The sequence below is a fragment of the Cnephaeus nilssonii genome, assembly GCF_951640355.1.
Source record: "Cnephaeus nilssonii genome assembly, chromosome: 20".
NCBI classification, from domain to species: Eukaryota; Metazoa; Chordata; class Mammalia; order Chiroptera; family Vespertilionidae; genus Cnephaeus; species Cnephaeus nilssonii.
The window spans coordinates 43,560,571-43,575,225 of NC_137091.1; the positions used below are offsets into that span (position 1 = coordinate 43,560,571).

The 14,655-nt window shown below is 61.9% G+C and overlaps 1 protein-coding gene across 1 annotated transcript in view; it reads left to right on the plus strand.

Annotated features, from left to right (window-relative positions):
* BICRA (BRD4 interacting chromatin remodeling complex associated protein) overlaps positions 1-13,243 on the plus strand; it is a 75,819-nt gene extending 62,576 nt beyond the window's left edge. Inside the window, 11 exon segments of the mRNA XM_079800758.1 lie at positions 146-322; positions 6,969-7,607; positions 7,761-7,941; positions 8,206-8,315; positions 9,198-9,259; positions 10,244-10,392; positions 10,510-10,604; positions 10,771-10,873; positions 11,305-11,833; positions 11,835-11,903; positions 11,905-13,243. Of these exon segments, the coding sequence (XP_079656884.1) occupies positions 146-322; positions 6,969-7,607; positions 7,761-7,941; positions 8,206-8,315; positions 9,198-9,259; positions 10,244-10,392; positions 10,510-10,604; positions 10,771-10,873; positions 11,305-11,833; positions 11,835-11,903; positions 11,905-12,388 (2,598 nt within the window). The 3' untranslated portion in view covers positions 12,389-13,243.
* The last annotated feature ends 1,412 nt before the right edge of the window (positions 13,244-14,655 follow it).

Genomic DNA, 14,655 nt, shown 5'->3' on the forward strand with positions numbered 1-14,655 from the left:
TGCCCAGGCTGCGGCCTCTGGGTGCCTTCGTCCCGGGTCCCCACCTCCCCCTTCTCTGGAGTGTCAGTGGGGGCGGGGCCGGGGGCGGGGGTGGCTGCAGGTCCGCGGGGCAGCCTGGTGACCCTGTGTGGGCTGCCCGTTTCAGGAGAGGAGCCAGCAGCCCCTCTCCGCGGAGGGCCCCCACCTGTCCGTGCCCGCCTCGGTCATAGTCAGCGCCCCAGCTCCTGCCCAAGACCCAGCCCCGACCACCCCCGTCGCCAAAGGAGCCGGCCTTGGCCCTCAGACCCCCGACGGCCAGGCTTCCCCGGCGCCAGCCCCCCAGGTAGATGAACCCCAGCAGCCTCTGTCCTTGCCCGGACCAGCCTTGCCCGCGCCCTCCTCGCTCCCCGCCTCTGGCTGCCCTGCCTGCTGCTCTGTCTCGCTGGCTCCTTCGCTTCTCAGATACTTCTCGGGGCTCCGCGGACCCCGAGACCAGGGCCGCCCGCGGAGCCCGCACACCAGGCAGGAGGTTGATACACACAGCAGGACGCAGCCGACTTCTTAAAATGCTCATTTTCCCGTCTGGGTTGATAAAACATGCCGATCGCTCCCATTTCAAAAGACACGGACGAGAAGCCCTTCCGGAACTTGGCCTCCTCTGTCCCTGCGTTTCCACGCACGGGCAGCAAGGTGGCCCCTGGATCCTCTTCCTCCCGTTTCTATAGAAATGGGAGCCCTGCTCTTATCAGCTGAAGTTTTGTCGTGGAGACGGCTGCTTCGCTCTTCTGTACCAGCGGGCTCTGTTGTGGGGTGTCCTGCTGTTATCTCACGGCAGCCCTGTGGGCGCTGCCGTCACCTCTGGTCCTCACCCGCCATGAGCACGGCTACAAGGAGGGACAGCGCAGCCATCACTTAGGCTAGGTTCTTAGAAAGGACATTGCTGCCTCTGAGCACTTGTATCTGTGGTTTGACAGGTGTTGTCTCCGGGGAGTGTAAATCGGTTTCTCCTTTACCTGTGCCTGCTTTCCCACACCTCAGCAATATATTCAACTTGGCCAGTCTGGTAGGGGGAAAATTGTGTCTTGTGGGGTTTTTGTGTTGTTTTGTTTTCAAAAGTTTTTTTCTGTATTTGCCTAGGAAGCAAAGGTTTTATTTTGTTAATTTATTTTTTTTATATTTTTATTGATTTCAGAGAGGAAGGGAGAGGGGAGAGATAGGAATATCAATGATGAGAGAGAATCATTGATCGGCTGCCTCCTGCATGCCCCCCACTGGGGATCCAGCCCGCAGCACGGGCATGTGCCCTTGACTGGAATCGAACCCGGGACCCCCCAGTCCGCAGGCCGATGCTCCATCCGCTGGCCAAACCAGCCAGGGCTGTTTTGTTTTGTTTTATTGATTTCAGACAGGTTGGGAGATGGAGCGAGGAATAGAAACATCAATGATGAGAGAGAATCATTGATTGGCTGCCCCCTGCAGGCCCCCTATTGGGGATCGAGCCCATAACCCTGGCATGTGCCCTGACCGGGAGTCGAACCGTGACCTCCTGCTTCATAGGTTGATGCTCAACCACTGAGCCATGTTGGCCAGGCTGTATCTTCTTTGTTTTTTTAAAATCCTCACCTGAGGATATTTTTTCCATTGGTTTTCAGAGAGAGTGGAAGAGAGGGAGGGAGGGGGGGAGAGAAAAAGAAGAGAGAAGCATCGATGTGAGAGAGACACATTGATTGGTTGCTTTCCACACTTGCCTTCCCCAACCGGGGTCAGGGAAACCTGCAACCCAGGTACATGCCCTGGGACTGGGAACTGAACCCACCACCCTTAGGGCTGCAGGCCGACACTAACCACTGGGAAAACCGGCCAGGGCTGTATCTTGTTTTAACTTGCGTTTCTTTTATTGTGAATGAGGCTGGGCAGGCTTTCATAGATTGAGAACTATTTGTGTTTTCCTTTCTATGGAATTGTCTGTTCGTACCCTTTGCCATTCTGACATTTGGGTTATTGGTCATTTTCTTGTTGATTTGTAGGAACTCTTTACATATTAGGAAATTTAGCTTTTGTCTCTTATGCGTCATAAGCACAGGAGAGGTTAGGGAGAGCCAGCCATCTTTTACTCTGGAGGGGGAGATGTTGTACTCATTCAAAAGGGACCCGGGGATGGGTGGATTGTATCGGAAGGAAGAGGAGGGAATGGCATCAGCGAGATCCAGGATGGCAGCAAGCTGGGCTTTCACTCGTGATTTCAGTGCCTGTGCCTTTAAGCAGCCGGTTTCTTCATTCACCGGCAGGTGTTTGGGGAGAGACATTTAACATGTGCCAGGCCGTGTGCTGACCTCAGTACGTCCCTGGGACTGATGGACCTTGATGTCCTCATCTGGAAAATGGGAATAATAGTTGCTTACAGATCTACTAGGTGTGAATGAGTTCATGGGTGCTTCGCACAGAGCGAGCACTTGATACACATTTGCTGTTACTATTACAACCTTTGTCGTATGGGGTAGAGCCGGGTCCGGTCCGGAGGCACCAGGTCATCTCTCCACGGGAAGGAAAAGCAGGCGGGAAGGAGTGGGGGAGGGGCCAGGGCGCCTGGCCTGGGAGAGACCCACGTCGGAAGCACTGTTCCTAGAAGGGTCACACACACAAGCGCCTCCCCTCTCCGAGCCTCCCGCCGCCGCGTGACTGGGGCGGGCGGAGTCCCTTCCTCGAGGCTGTGTGGGGAGCTGGGCCGGCCGTCTGTGCCGCCACTTCCGTGCGTTACCTGCTGTGCCCCTGCCTGTCTCGGCTCCCTCCTCGGGTGCCCGACATCCCAGTTCACCCAGAGGAGGCTCTCGGGATAAAGGGCTTTCCATTTTAAAACAGAGACAGTATGGCCCTAGCTGGTTTGGCTCAGCGGATAGAGCACCAGCCTGCAGACTGAAGGGTCCTGGGTTCAATTCTGGTCAAGGGAACGTGCCTCTGTTGCAGGATCAATCCCCAGCCCTGGTCTGGGCGTGTGCGGGAGGCAACCAATTGATGTGTCTCTCTCATATTGATGTTTCTCTCTCTCTGTATCTCCCCCTCCCTTCCACTCTCTAAAAATCAATGGAAAAATATCCTTGGGTGGGGATTAACAAAAAACATCTATTTTTTTAAAAAAAGAGACAGTATAAACTCCACGAGGGCAGCGTTTGTCTATTTCGTCTCAGCTGTGTCCCCAGCGCCCAGCACAGTGCCAGGCAGCAGTGCGCCCTCGGTGGCATTCTATATAATAAAAGGCTAATATGCAAATTGTCCCCTCCACTGGGAGTTTGACCAGGGGGCGGGGCTGGCTGGCCAACCGCCCACGGCCCCTCCCCCCCGCCAGCTCAGCCTGACCGCCTGATCAGGGTGGGCCGGCTGGACCCCACCTGTGCATGAATTTGTGCACCGGGCCTCTAGTCGATTAAATACAGCAGCGATTCTTGAGATCTGTATGTAGGTCTGTAGAGCCTAAGACCATCGGAAAACACAGATATTTACATTATGATTCATTAACAGTAGCAAAATTACAGTTATGAAGTAGCAACGAAAATAATTTTATGGTTGGGGGTCACCACAACATGAGGAGTTGTATTAAAGGGTTGCGGCATTAGGAAGGTTGAGAACCACGGCTTTAGACCATGGCCAGGCTTTGGCGCTCCACAGACAGGTGTGTGGTCTGGTCACTTCCCAGGAGCCTGTGTGCTGGAACAAAGCGAATGTGCACTTACAATTTGGTAGCTGCTGCCGAATTGCCTTCCTCTGGAGTGGTAGCACAGCGTGCCAGTGTAGACGCCCACGGGCAATGTATGAGAGGTCTGGCTTTTTCCTAACGTGATGAGTGAAAATGGTTCCATGGGGTGCTTTCGATGTGCACTTCTCTTATTACGGGTGAACTTGGGCATCTCTTGAAATACTTAAGCCTTTTGTGTTTTCCTTCTTGTGCATTGTCGGGTCACATCCTTTGCCCCCTTTTGCTCACTGGTTGTTATTCTTAGTGATTTCTAGAGGCTCTTTACATATGAGAGAGATGAAGTTTGTGCTATGAATTGCATATATCATTTGGTGTGTTTTTTTTACTTTGTGGTGGAGTGTGTGTGTGTGTGTGTGTGTGTGTGTGTGTTTGTCTCTGCATTTTTAATGAGAACAGGTTTTTAAAAAAAATTTAAATTTGGGTATTTTTAGATTTCAGTTTCAAATCATTTCCAATCTAGGCAAAGTTGCAAGAATAGTACAAAGAACGCATGAGAGCCCTTTACTCTTTAACCAGATGTATTAGTTATGAACTGCTGTGTAACAAATGATCCCAAAACTTAGCCACTTAAAACAACCCACATTAACTTATCTCAGACCGTTTCTAAGCAGCAAGAATCTGGAAGTAGCTGCGGGAGGGTTCCGGCTTCCCACCGCTCAGGAGCTCAGGGTGTGAAGCAGGGCTGAAGGCTTGACTGGCCTGGAGCACGGGCCTCCACGGTGGCTCGCTCGCGGCGGCGGCCTCAGCTCCCCTCCGTGGGGCCTCCCTACGGGGAGCTCATAACACGCTGCTCAGCGGTTTCCACCAAAGCGAACATCAAACAGGAAGAGGGGGAGACTGTGCCCCGCATGGAAGCCACAATCTTTTATATTTTTATTTTTTAATATATTTTATTGATTTTTTTACAGAGAGGAAGGGAGAAGGATAGAGAGTTAGAAACATCGATGAGAGAGAAACATTGATCAGCTGCCTCCTGCACACCTCCTACTGGGGATGTGCCCACAACCAAGGTACATGCCCTTGACCGGAATCGAACCTGGGACCCTTCAGTCCGCAGGCCGTCGCTCTATCCACTGAGCCACACCGGTTAGGGCGCTGCAGTCTTTTAGAACCTAGCCTGGGAAGCAGCCTGTGGTCACCGGCTGAATTCTGTGGGTCGCAGAGACCAGCCCCGGCCCAGGGTCAGAGGAGACGGGACGTGAGGAGGTGGGATCGCTGGAGGCCGGCTCAGAAGCTGGCTGTCATGCCAGACAAACCCATTATAAATACTTTGCTTTCCCCCGCCCCCCCCCCCCTCTTTTTTTTTTAATCCTTTCCTTGGCTCTCTCAAGAGCATTTTTTCCCCAAGTCCCTTGAGAATCATTTGCAGACATGCGGCTCCTCTTCACCTTTAATATTTTAGTGGAGTATTTCGGCCCTTAGAACAGGAACGTTCTCCTTCTCGGTCGTGGTAGATGCTATTCAGATTCAGCAAGTGTAGCCGGAGACCATACTGTTGTCTGTCTCATCCAGCGGTCGCCAGCCTTTCGGACCTCACGGACCACCAGCCGGCGACCGCTGATCTAATGCACTGTTCTAATGCAGTTTAGCCCGTTGTCCGGCGTCATGTCACGCGTTCTTCTCATTTCACTCGCGTTCTAGCGCGCTGTGCTGGCCGTGCGTGCGGGGAGGTGTGGAAGGGGCCGGCTCTCCGACTCACTCAGCCACACGCCTGCTTTGGGCCATTTGGGTTGGTTTCCTATTTTCTCTTACAAATGCTCCCACCGTGGATAGTCCTGTGAGCAAGGGCCTGGTGGCCCCTCATGACAGATGCCTGGTGGGGGACCGCCAGGTCAAAGGTCACCAGAGCAAACTGCCTTCCGGGGGGTTATCCAGGCGACAGTCTCATCAGCCCCTTGTGAGAGCCAGGCTGCCCCTCCGACCTCTCCCCGGGCGGCAGGCCTCTGGGGGGTGTGGAGGGAGCTGGTGATGAACTGGATCTTGTTTTGGATCGCCGGCTATCCGGGCCCAGGCGTGGAGGGGATGCTGGGAGGGTCAGAGCGTTGGCGCCTTGAAGCAGGTCATGACTCTGAAGTCACGAGTCAGACCACCTTGGGGGCTCGAAGCCCAGAGCCCCGGCTTTGGAGGAGGCAGCGCTGGGGGACCCGAGCGAGTCCCCCGAGTGCTCGGCCAGCTCTGAGGTCCTGGGTGGGGGTGAGACGGGCGTCTGGACCAGTCGTTTCCGCTCCTGGCTTCAGCGTCTCCCCCGTGAGTCGGTCCCACGTGGCCACAGCTCTCGGGGCCGTGGACGGCCACACGGGTGGGCGCAGGCGCCAGCGTATGCCGGGCCAGGGAGCTGCCACCGGGGTGAGGACTCGCGGTGCCGGTGCCGGTGCCGGTCCGGGTACACGGGACCGAGGTCATGGTTCTTGGGGAGGTGACCCCTGGGGAGGAGTGGGCAGGGGGCGGGGTGCCCTGGCTGAGGCGGTGCAGGCAGGGTCGCCGTGTCCGTGTAGCAGAACTGTGCCGGCTCTGGTGCAAGTCATACGTGTGCACGCCCCACACTCGTGTGCACACACATGCCCGTCCCTGCAGGCTCCTGTGGCCCAGGCGGGCCCGCAGCCCTGACAGCAGGCACGCGAGGCCTTAGAACGGGGCGAGGAGTCACAGCCCGCCCCTCAGCTGCCTCCTCAGCGCCCTGGGTCCCCCGTCCCCGCCTGGCACGCAGCGAAGGCATCCCCACCGGCGTCTGCTTTCCTTGGTTAGCTGGGCAGGCGGGCGGGTGGGCTGCTGGGACGCGGCGCCTCCTTCCCCCTCGCTGCTTGTGCTCCGCTCCCTGGCCGCCCTCCCCGCTGGCAGCTGGCGTGGCGTCCCCGCTGCTTCCCCTGCTGCTGCCCCCCCTGCAGAGCTGCCTTCCTCCGGGGAACTGGGGAGGCGGGGCCTATGGGGGACCGGAGGGCAGAGGGCTGGAGGGGATGAGGGGGAAGGTGCAGGGGTGAGGGGGAGAGACCAGAGGGCAGGGTGTGGAGGGGATAAGGGGGCAGGTGCAGGGGTGAGGCAGGGGCTGAGGGGGCACAGGTGCAGGGGGAGGTGGGGAGGTGGGAAGGATAGCCGCTGTCCTGGAGGAGGCGTCCCAGGACAAGGGGTTGCTCAGAAGGGTGGTGTCGGGGGAGTGGCTGGGGTCTCCGGTGTGTGGGGCAGTGGGAGCCAAGGTTGGCTCTGACCCTGCGCCTTGCCTCTCCCTCCCTGTCCTGCCCAGATCCCAGCAGCGGCTCCACTGAAGGGCCCCGGCCCCTCCTCGTCCCCGTCACTACCTCACCAGGCCCCTCTGGGAGACAGCCCCCACCTGCCCTCCCCGCACCCCACCAGGCCCCCTTCCCGCCCGCCCTCCCGCCCCCACTCCCGGCCGCCCTCCCAGCCCCAGAGCTTGTCCCGCCCCCCCTCAGAGCCCGCTCTGCACCCTTGTCCCCCACCCCAGGCTCCCCCCACCCTGCCTGGCATCTTTGTCATCCAGAACCAGCTGGGCGTCCCCCCACCTGTCAGCACCCCTGCCCCCACTGCCCCAGGCCCACCCCAGCCCCAGCCCCCTCTGCACCCCCCCTCCCAGCCCCCCGAGGGGCCGCTGCCCTCAGCCCCCCACCTCCCACCTGCCTCCACCTCCTCCGTGGTGGCCTCCTCAGAGACATCCACCAGACTGCCAGCCCCCACGCCCCCCGACTTCCAGCTCCAGTTCCCCCCCGGCCAGGGGCCCCACAAGTCCCCCACGCCCCCTCCAACCCTCCATCTGGTCCCCGAGCCCTCAGTCCCCGCTCCACCGCCTCCTCGGACCTTCCAGATGGTGACCGCCCCCTTCCCGGCGCTGCCCCAGCCGAAGGCTCTTCTGGAGAGATTTCACCAGGTAACGGGGCAGGGGCTGGCCCGCCGCACGCCCGCGAGCCCCCGGCCCTCCCCTTTAGTCTGACCGGAGCCCTCCCCTCCCCCCGGCCCTGGTGCCTAGCCACCCCATTTCTGGTGTGTGCCCCCCACCCCTCAACCACTGTGCCCTCCTCAGGTGCCGTCCGGAATCATTCTCCAGAGCAAGGCCGGGGGACCCCCCGCCGCCCCGCAGACCTCCACCAGCCTGGGGCCCCTCGCCAGCCCCACTGCCTCCGTGCTGGTCAGCGGGCAGGCCCCATCCGGGACCCCCGCCGCCCCCAGCCACCCCCCCGCCCCGGCGCCCATGGCCACCGCAGGTAGGGGACAGGCTGCCCACGAAGGAGAGCTGGGGCCTGAAGGTGGGTGGGGGCTGAGCTGGGGGGGTGAGCCTGAGGGGTCCCTCAGATCTCAGGGGCAGGGAAGGTGGAGGAAGGGTTGTCCCCAGATCCGAGGGCTGGCGGGGCCACCGAGCCAAAGGACCGGGGCAGCGAGGTGCAGGCTTGGGGGTCACGTGTGAGGACGGGGCCTCTGTGCCAGTGACCTCTGAGCCATGTTCCCCCCCCCCCCCCCCCCGCCTCCAGGCCTCCCGCCTCTGCTTCCCGCCGAGAACAAAGCTTTTGCCAGCAGCCTCCCGACCCTGAGTGTGGCCAAGGCCACTGCACCGGGCCCCGGGAAGCCCTCCGGGGTGCAGGTAAGGGGCCCCGAGTGGAGGGCGGGGGCTGAGCATGCCACCAGTGAACCGAACCCGGAAGGGCCAGCGGGGCAGGGAGGCTGGTGGGCGGGCGGATGAGACACACCCAGCCGGTGGTGAGACAGCAGGACAGTCTGGGCTGGGGACATGGGAGACCCGCAGACACCCAGACGGCAGGCGACGTAGGAGAGATGGCCTGAGTGAGACCCGGGGTGGTCCCTGGGGGGGGTGGTCCCTGGGGCGGGAGCAGGGGAGAGGTTGAGAGGGAGGAGGAGGGACGTGAGGCTCAGGTGGCAGCTCAGGACAGGTGGGTGAGAAACTCCAGAGAGGATTTGGAGAGACCTGGGGGGGGGGGGTATGGAGGCAGGGACCACCTGTTGGAAATGGGGGGGCAGGAAGACAAGGACACATCTGTAGAAGTGAGAGGGACGGGTGGAGGGACCCGGCTGGAGAGACTTGGAGACAAGACCCACCACAGCCGTGCAGGAGGCCTGGGCATGGCGGGGGGGGGGGGGGGGGGGGGAGCTGAAGGCCTGAGGCAGAGGGAGGACTGGGTGGGAAGAAGGTCTGTGGGAGGGCAGGGAGGGAGGTGCCGGGGGTGCTCCCGGGGTCCAGACAGCAGGCAGGCGGAGGCCGCTCGGGAGGGGGCTGCAGGGTCCCTGGCTGGGGGTGCCAGGGTCCGCGCCTGCGTGTCACCCTCTCCTCTCCATGTCCCCCACCAGAGCCCAGCCCAGGTCTCCCCTGGAGTGGAGTGTGAGGGGCAGGGCAGTACCCCTGGGGGAGATGGGCCTTGTCTTTGCCCCAGGCTGGGGGGTGGGGGTCAGGGTGCAGAGGGAGGGCAGGCTTCCCCGTGGGATCCCCCACTCGCCTTTCTGCCTGCAGTATGACAGCAAGCTGAGCGGCCTGAAGAAACCACCCCCCCTTCAGCCCAGCAAAGAAGCCTGGTGAGTTCCCCACCCCGCGCCTTCCCGGGGCCGCCCTGCAGAAGGGTCGGGCAGCCCGGGTGCAGAGCCCCGAGCCACCTCCTCTCAGCCCCGCGGCTTCCCGGGGCGGGTTCCCTCCCAGACCCCCAGGCTCCCCCTCTGGAAAATGGGGTGCTGTAGTCAGGAGAATAGGCCGACGGGTGAGGGTTCGATGCAACTGTGGCCCCGCGGCGCTGCCAGCATTGGGAGGGAGGCACTGGTGTGCCCTGGGCACCTCGGACAGGGCGGGCGGAGGGGGGGGCGGTGGAGGGGTGGTGGGTAGGTGGGTGGGGTGGGTGGAGGGGTGGTGGGTAGGTGGGTGGGGTGGGTGGAGGGGTGGGTGTTGGGGTGGATGCTTGCCCGTGCACTCTCCCTGTCTTCTGCCCTCCTTCCACCGAGAGTGTTGGTCAGGTGCTCGCTCCCTGCCGTCCTGTGCTGGGTTCTGGAAACAGGACAGACCAAATCCTGCCCCAGGGGGTGTGGGCAGCGCTGGTCTTCAGCACACGATAGGGACCTCACTCACTCACTTGAGCTCAGGTGGGAAGAATAGGATTTTACCCACTCATCAGCCTCCCTGCGCTCCTGAGGTTGCGGTGGGGCCACTGACAGCGTGGGGGCGTGCTGCTCCCTGGTGGCGGGAGGCGGCATAGCATGGAGGATGCGGTTCAGGCTCTGCCGCTGACTCCCGGCTCTGCCTCTTCCTTCCCCACTGTATGTTTTGAGTGGAGGCACTTCCCCTTTCTGGGCCTCAGTTTTCTCACCTGTGAAATGGAGGTAAAGGGAGCACCTGCTTCCTCTGGTTGTCATCAGAGACTCAGGGAGACACATCAGGCCAGTCCGCGCCTGTGTCCCAAGTGTCCTCTTGCACCTGCTGTGGTCTGCCTGGGGCCGGGGCTGGGGTCCTGCTGTCTCCTGGCCTCACCACCGGCTCTGCATGTGTGGTCTCCCCCCCCCCCCCCCCCCCAGCTTCCTGGAGCATTTGCACAAACATCAGGGCTCCGTCCTGCACCCGGACTACAAGACCGCCTTCCCCTCCTTCGAGGACGCCCTGCACCGCCTCCTGCCCTACCACGTCTACCAGGGCGCCCTCCCCTCCCCCAGTGACTACCACCGAGGTGAGGCCTCCCGGGACTGCCCCCAGCCGGGCCCTGCTTTGCGGAGGGGTGGCAGGCACGCTGCCCCGCCAGTCCCCCCCAACGTCGGGGCCCCCGGGCCTCTGCTCTTTCTCGCAGTGGACGAGGAGTTCGAGACGGTCTCCACGCAGCTGCTGAAGCGCACCCAGGCCATGCTCAACAAGTACCGCCTCCTGCTCCTGGAGGAGTCCCGGGTAGGGTGGCCTCCCCTGGCTCCCCGGGACCCTGCGCTGCCCTCGCGGAGGGAGGGAGGCAGGGAGGGGGGGAGGGAAGGAGGCTGGCTGTTAGGTCACAGCCCTGTCACCCGCATCCCCTCCCTCCGTCCTGGCTTCTTCACTTGCCCATCTTCTCTCCCTGCAGAGGGTGAGCCCTTCGGCGGAGATGGTGATGATCGACCGGATGTTCATTCAGGAGGAGAAGACCACCCTCGCCTTGGACAAGCAGCTGGCCAAGGAGAAGCCTGGTGAGGGGGGTGGGGGAGGGCGAGGTGTGCCCCCTCCTTCTCGCACCCTAATTAGACTAGGGGGGCTCACCTTACTTGGCCGCTAGGTGGCGCCGTAGCCCCGCCTTCCCGCGGTGGCTGGCCTCCCTGGGAACTGAGTGCCTGTTCACCCCTCGGCCTGGCCTGGAGGGACCCTTCTTCCCGGGGATAGGAAAGCAGGGGAGCACAGCCAGGCTGGGGGGAAGCAAGCAAGGTACCCCAGTTGCAAAACGTAAGGTGGCATCCAGTCTTGGGTTCCGGGTGCCTCCCCACCCTCCCAGTGCTGGGCTGTGGGGATTGCTGGGAAGGGGGCCCCCCGGGGGTGGTAGTTGCTCAGTGCACACGCCCCCCAGCGCGTCTGCGCAGGAGCCGGGCACTCCCTCACCGGGGTTCCTGGCCCCCTCGTTCTGCAGATGAGTACGTGTCTTCCTCGCGCTCTCTCGGCCTCCCTGTCGCAGTCTCTTCGGAGGGACATCGGGTTCCCAGCCACTGCCCACCGCCGCCCTCCGCGTCTGGGGCGCCCGCCCAGCCCCCCCTGCACCTGCCCACCAAGCTGGTGATCCGGCATGGGGGCGGCTCGCCCTCCGTGACCTGGGCCCGCGCCTCCTCCTCCCTGTCGGCCTCGTCCTCCGCGTCCTCCGCCGCCTCCTCCCTGGACGCGGACGAGGACGGCCCCATGCCCTCGCGCAATCGCCCCCCCATAAAGACCTACGAGGCCCGGAGCCGCATCGGCCTCAAGCTCAAGATCAAGCAGGAGGCGGGGCTCAGCAAGGTCGTCCACAACACGGCCCTGGATCCGGTGCACCAGCCCCCGCCGCCTCCCCCCGCCCCGCTCAAGGCGGCCGAGCCCCCGCCCCGGCCCCCACCTCCGCCGCCGCCCACGGGCCAGATGAACGGCACCGTGGACCACCCACCCCCGGCCACGGACCACAAGCCGCCGGCCCAGGCCCCCGCACTGCCCCCGCCTGCCCCTGCGGAAGACGTACCGCGAGAACGTGGAGGCCCCTGGGCGGCGAGGGGCCCGGCGCGGGCAGGGCGCGGGGCGGCAGCCCGGCGGCCGCCAAAGTGGACGAGGCCACCAGCGGCCTGATCCGCGAGCTGGCCGCCGTGGAGGACGAGCTGTACCAGCGCATGCTGAAGGCGGCCCCGCCCGAGGCCGCGGCCGGCGCGGGGCAGGGCGGCGGCAGCCGGGACCCCGCCTGGGAGGCGCCCCCGCTGCCCCCCACGAAGCGGCGCAAGTCGGAGTCCCCCGACGTGGACCAGGCCAGCTTCTCCAGCGACAGCCCGCAGGACGACACGCTCACCGAGCACCTGCAGAGCGCCATCGACAGCATCCTGAACCTGCAGCAGGCCCCGGGCCGGACTCCCGCGCCCCCGTACCCCCACGCCCCGCCGGCGGCTGTCCCGCCCGCCTCCCGGTCTCCCCTGCACAGGCCGGAGGCCTACCCGCCCTCCAGTCACAACGGCGGCCTCGGCGCCAGGACGTTGAACAGATAACACCGGGCTGGTCTCCCCTCCCCCCCCACACCCCCCCCACCTCGCTCCTGTGGTCACCCCGGCAGCTGGGAATCTGACCTCAGCCTCCTGGGGGCACGAGCCGGGGGTCCCCTGAGTTTTTCTTGCCTAAGTTATTTGAGTCACAAAAGCCTCTCTTCCCACCACCCGCTTCGGCTGGGTCTTTGGGTGGGGTTGTGGATCTAGGGGAGGGGGCTGTCCATGTAAAATGTCCCCCAAAGAGGGGTAAACCTGGTGTGTCGCTTCCCGTTTCCCCCCGCCCCCGCTACACTCCGCCCCCGCGTCCCGGGACACGCGTGTGTCTGCCAGGGATGGGGCACTCCGATGGCGCCCACTGCTCACGCGTGTCCGGCTGGGACCGGCCTGTCTGTGGCTTTCCCCACCCAGGCCTGGAGGGCGCTCCGCTGGGAGGGAGGATCCGGGGGCCGCTCTCAGCCTTGCAACACCGCCCCCAACAGGCCGTAAAGGGAAACGCAGGGAAGGGGCGTGAGCCCGCGTTGCAGGATCCGCTGTGGGGCACCTGCCACTTCCCCCGTGTGCGCGTCCGGCTCCTGGTCCTGTGTCCCCGGGTGCGCTCGCCTGAGTGAGCGAGAGAGAGATTTCTGGTCCTCCCGTCCCCCCCGCTGAAATCCGAGCGCCTCCAAAACAGGAAGCCGGGCTCCCCCGCCCACCCCCTCCCCACCAGTCTTCCCTCTGTTCTTCCTGCCGCCAGCCACCCGCGCCAGATTTTGAAATCTCGGAGACAAAACTAGTACTGTAAGATAAATTTTTGTACTGTATTTATTGTGTATAACGATTTTTTTAATGGAGAATTCTGTACATTTAGAACTCTTGTAAATTAAAAACCAATCTTTTTTTTTAAAACTACCGACGCCCCCTCAGCCCTTTGCTTTTGTGTCTTTGGGGTTGGAGTCTGGGGGTTGGGGTGAGACCTGGGGAGGGAGGGGGAGAGGGCGGCTTATCCCACATGTATTTGCTGAGCACCTACTGGGTGCCAGGCCCTGTTCCGGGCACAGGGGTGCAGCATGAACCAGGCACACAGGAATCCTGCCCTGAGGGTGTGTGTGGGGGGGGGAGCAGGTTGGGGACAGACTTAGTGAAGGAGGAAGACTGAACAGCTCAACCAAACAGGCGTATTTTTTCTTTTAATTTTAATTTTTTAAAAAATTTATTTCAGAGAGGAATGGAAAGGGAGAGAGAGATGGAAACATCAATGATGAGAGAGAGTCATTGATTGGCTGCCGCCTGCACACCCACACTGGGGATCGAGCCCACAACCGGACATGTGCCCTTGACTGGAATCGAACCCGGGACCCTTCAGTCCGCAGGCTGTCGCTCTATCCACTGAGCCAAATCTGCTAGGGCAGGTTTTGTTTTTGTTTTGTTTTTTTAATTCCCATCTCCCCACCCCCTGTCCTTTGGTAACCATCAGCTTGTTCTCTCTGTTCACGGATCTGTTTCTGTTCTGTTTCGTTTATTCATTTATTTTGTTTTCTCCGAGATCCTGGTTCATGTTAATGTTCCGTGGTCTCCTGAGACATGAAATTAACGAATACTTTAAGCCTCTGGTCACAGCACTTTTGCCAAATGATCAGAGTGTCAGCTTGTTTTATGTGTGTTTCTGTTGAAAGACAATTTACTAATCTATGCTGTTGATTGATTAACGCGGCCAACAGCACTCCAACGCACACCCAACGAGGCTCATCCAACCCGTATTTTCTCCGCGAGGCACGTCGCAGCCTTTCTGTGCTTGTGCTTAGGAGCACCAGCCAGCACGGAGCACCACGCCGGGGGCAGGGTCAGAGGGAACAACGGGGGGCTGTGGTGTAGGACCTTGGGGTCCAGGAAGGACCCTGCCCTTCCCCTGAGGGAGGCGGGAGCCTCGGGACAATTCTGAGCAGAGGGCTGGGAGCTGACAGGGTCCCCGGCGCCCTCTGGTGGCCGCATGGGGAACAGACGCGAGGGAGGCATCCGCCCAGCCGGGTCCCTGGCGGAGTACAGGCGGCTGGACTGCAGTTCTCTGCAAGCCCCTGGGGGTGTCTGTGGTGGGGAAGCTGACCCATGGGGCCCCCTGGGGGTGACCCCGCCCTGCCGGGCTGCACACCTACGTCCCCCACATGCAGAATAAAGCGCTGAAGGAGAGAGGCAGCTCCCTCAGGCTCCAGGAAGACCCCACGTGGTCACGCAAAAAGGTTTGCCGGTGATTTCCGCGGGCTCCAGCTGCACGCACCCGGAGCAGAGGAACATGA